The 3506-nt window shown below is 35.0% G+C and overlaps 1 protein-coding gene across 1 annotated transcript; it reads left to right on the top strand.

Annotated features, from left to right (window-relative positions):
- Positions 1 to 709: 709 nt before the first annotated feature.
- On the top strand, positions 710 to 3162 carry LOC113851473 (probable inactive receptor kinase At2g26730). Its single transcript, XM_027481972.1, has 2 exons — positions 710 to 1904; positions 2594 to 3162. The coding sequence occupies exons 1-2, from the start codon at positions 710 to 712 to the stop codon at positions 3160 to 3162; spliced, it is 1764 nt and encodes a 587-aa protein (XP_027337773.1).
- Positions 3163 to 3506: the final 344 nt, after the last annotated feature.

The following is a 3506-nucleotide window of genomic DNA, read 5'->3' as shown; positions in this document are numbered from 1 at the left end:
CAATAATGCTGAATGATCAATATAGACAATATACCATTAATAAGACAAGAGACAATTGTTATTATGGTAACTCCAATCCCAGTTACCTTTTAATGAGCTAGTTAACAATAACTACATGTAATCCAAATGTTGATGTGGAAGGCTTGAGGAAGCATCTAGCAAATGCTACACCTATTATGTACTAATGTTAGCAAGCAAGCCAAGCAATGCCATCCATAAAAAATTCTTAGTAAAAGCCTCCCAAAGTGATTGCAAAAGGGAGAGAAATCAGTTGAGAAAGACGTGATAGAGACACTCACCGCGTGATACAGTGACCATTTCAAAACGCCGGCAGCTAAAGCTGGTGTTGTTACTTTCTGCCCTTTGGCTCATATCCAAGGGTTCCCAATGTCCATTTCATCCAGAATATTACTAAGAGTGATTGTTATAATTCTATGGTATCGACCATTTGGCAATGTAATGTGATGTGATGGCTTTAACTTTTAAGTAAACGTTGCCCTTTATTGATTATAATAAAGTTCAACTAATTTAACTATTTTGATTATCTAACTCACTATCGAGTAGACATTGCAACCAAATTATACCACCAAATATTCCTGTTGCAAAAATGAGTCTAAAACCCATCTGGGTACTCTTTATTGTCATCTTTTTGTTTTTCCTAGTGGCCAATTCAGAGGAAGAAGAGGTGATCAAGGCCTTAGTCACGTTCATGAATAAATTGGCACCAGGGAATGTACCAAGAGACCCTAAGTGGGGTTGGAACCTTACATCAGATCCCTGCATTGATAAGTGGTATGGTGTGAGTTGCAATTCAGACAACAAACACGTGAAGGGTATAATTCTTGAGAATTTCAATTTTGGTGGTGTTGTGGACCCCAGTTCTCTTTGCATACCAAAATCTCTTCAAATCTTGAGCCTTAGGAATAACATTTTACATGATATGATATCAGAGGATATAGGAAACTGCAAGTTCTTGACTCACTTGTACCTAAGTGGGAATCAATTCTCTGGTGACCTTCCTATTTCTGTTGGAAAACTAGGTAACTTGAAGCGGCTTCACATTTCTGACAACCACTTCACTGGTGAGCTTCCTAACATGGTTAATGTTTCAGGTTTGATATCCTTTTTAGCTGACAACAACAACTTCACTGGGGAGATTCCTGATTTTGACTTCTCCAATCTTGAATCGTTTAATGTCTCCAACAACAATTTACAAGGTCCAGTCCCTGACGTCAAAGGCAAATTCTATGCAGAAAGTTTTTTGGGTAATCCTAATTTATGTGGAACGCCACTCTCAAACACATGTCCACCATCTGAAAAGAAGGACAAAAAAACATTCCCTAATGATTTGTCCATTTATCTAGGTTACTTAGTTCTTGGTTTAATTCTCCTGCTTTTTTTGGCCTTCAAATTGTTAAGTAAATTCAAGACCAAAGATAAAACATTGGATGTGGAAAAGAAGGAAGTGACACATGATACTAGCGGTGACAAGCCTAATGAAATTTCTAGTTCCAATGGATCAAAGAATTGTATTGGGATTAGATCTGAGTATTCTCTGACATCTTTGGAAAGTAGGGTCACAACATCAGGCCTTGTTCTTCTTTCAAGTAGAACGCTCAGAGGCTTGCAATTTGAGGACTTGCTTAGTGCTCCTGCTGAGTTGGTTAGGAGAGGGAAGCATGGAAGCCTCTACAAGGTTATGCTCGAAAATGGGGTGTTATTGGCAGTGAAGAGGATCAAGGATTGGGGAATTTCAAAGCAAGATTTTGAGAGAAGGATGAACATCATAGCCCAAGTGAAGCATCCACGCGTGTTGCCACCTGTTGCATATTATTGCTCTCAACAAGAGAAGCTCCTAGCGTATGAATATCTGCAAAATGGCAGTCTCTTCACCTTACTCTACGGTAAGGTGTCATAACATCCATTTGACATACTAAGTAATGAGCTTGCCCTTGTTTGACACACTAATGCTTACACAGGCATCTACTTACATATTCTATTTAACCTGAGAAAATATTTATTTCTTTTTTATTTTTAAATATAAAATGTTATTTTATTTTTTTATCTTATTTCTTATTTTTTAAAATTTATATATATAGATAAGAGAGGATTTTTTACACTATTATAAGTTTAAAAACTCTTATACTTAGATTTAAATTTTTTATTTAACTTATATTTAATAAGTTATAATTTATTACTTCACTTATTGTTAAATATAAATTAAATAAAAACTTTAAATTAAATATAAGAAATATATATATATATATATATAAAATTTCTTGTACAAACTTTTGAGAAAAAAAACAAAGGTGACATCAATGTAAATAAAAGTAAAACAGAGAAAATATGAACAAAAAATATCTTTTCAAATCAAACATCCAATTTGCTTACCATCTAAATTACTGTGTCTAATACATTGTTTATAGTTAGTTTTTCCAATACGACACGTACTAGTTTCTTTTTGTGGGATATCACTAGATCTTTTTATGACTTGAGAACATTTACCAACATAGTGGAAGTAGAATTCGCATTGAAATGTAGCCACGAAGAATAAATCTAAGCAAATATTTGTCTTCATCTTCAATGATTTCAGGATCCCAAAGTGACCACTCGTTTAACTGGGGGAATAGACTAAACGTTGCTGCTAAGATAGCCGAGGCATTGGCATATATGCATCATGAGCTTCTTGAGAATGGGATAGCACATGGTAACTTAAAATCAAGTAACATTTTGTTTGACAGGAACATGGATCCATGCATAAGCGAATATGGCCTAATGATGGTTGAAAATGAAGATCAATTAGTCCTTTCCCACAACAAAAGCATCAAAAGCAAAAATTTGATTGCAGCCACCTTCGAAGCTGATATATATGCCTTTGGTATGATACTTCTCGAGTTGCTAACTGGGAAAGTAATTAAAAACGATGGATTTGATCTGGTTAAATGGGTAAAGTCAGTGGTTGCAGAGGAATGGACTGTGGAAGTTTTTGACAAGTCCTTTATCTCTCAAGGTGCTTCTGAGGAGAGGATGATGAATTTGTTGCAGGTAGCCTTAAAATGTGTAAATCCTTCTCCAAATAATAGGCCTAGTATGAGTCAAGTTGCAGTGATGACAAATGCATTGAAAGAGCAGGAAGAAAAATCCACATCCTTTGACACATGACCGAGTTTAGTTATATACTTTCACATGTCAGATTATAAAAAAATCTGGACGCATCCGTTAATCCAGATTACTTTAATTTTTGTTAGTGTAAGGTAGATCGTGATCAGTAATATGGGAGTTTATTTACTATGGCAAATGATTAGTAGACGGACTGTAATTTTGATTAGCTAGAATATCCTTTCTTATCTAGGGATTGGTTGTAATTTCATTTAGTTAAAAGTATATTTTCTTCTGTAGGGAGTACAAGCAGGATTTTTATTCACAGTTCTACACCCCCTGCAATGGTATTTGTGTTCTAGGTAATTCCGGATGAACTGAAATTTACTTTAGCAAGTATAATGCTA

Source organism: Abrus precatorius, unplaced genomic scaffold, assembly GCF_003935025.1.
Source record: "Abrus precatorius isolate BTA unplaced genomic scaffold, Abrus_2018 Scaffold10, whole genome shotgun sequence".
NCBI lineage: Eukaryota > Viridiplantae > Streptophyta > Magnoliopsida > Fabales > Fabaceae > Abrus > Abrus precatorius.
Note: the sequence above shows the minus strand (reverse complement) of the source record. Positions and strands in the feature narration are given on the sequence as shown.

Excerpts from the sequence above, each read along its gene's own strand:
- LOC113851473 (XM_027481972.1), top strand. The coding sequence starts at position 710 with ATGAATAAATTGGCACCAGGGAATGTACCAAGAGACCCTAAGTGGGGT. Across the intron at positions 1,905-2,593 it reads TCTCTTCACCTTACTCTACG|GATCCCAAAGTGACCACTCG; the intron begins GTAAGGTGTCAT and ends CAATGATTTCAG.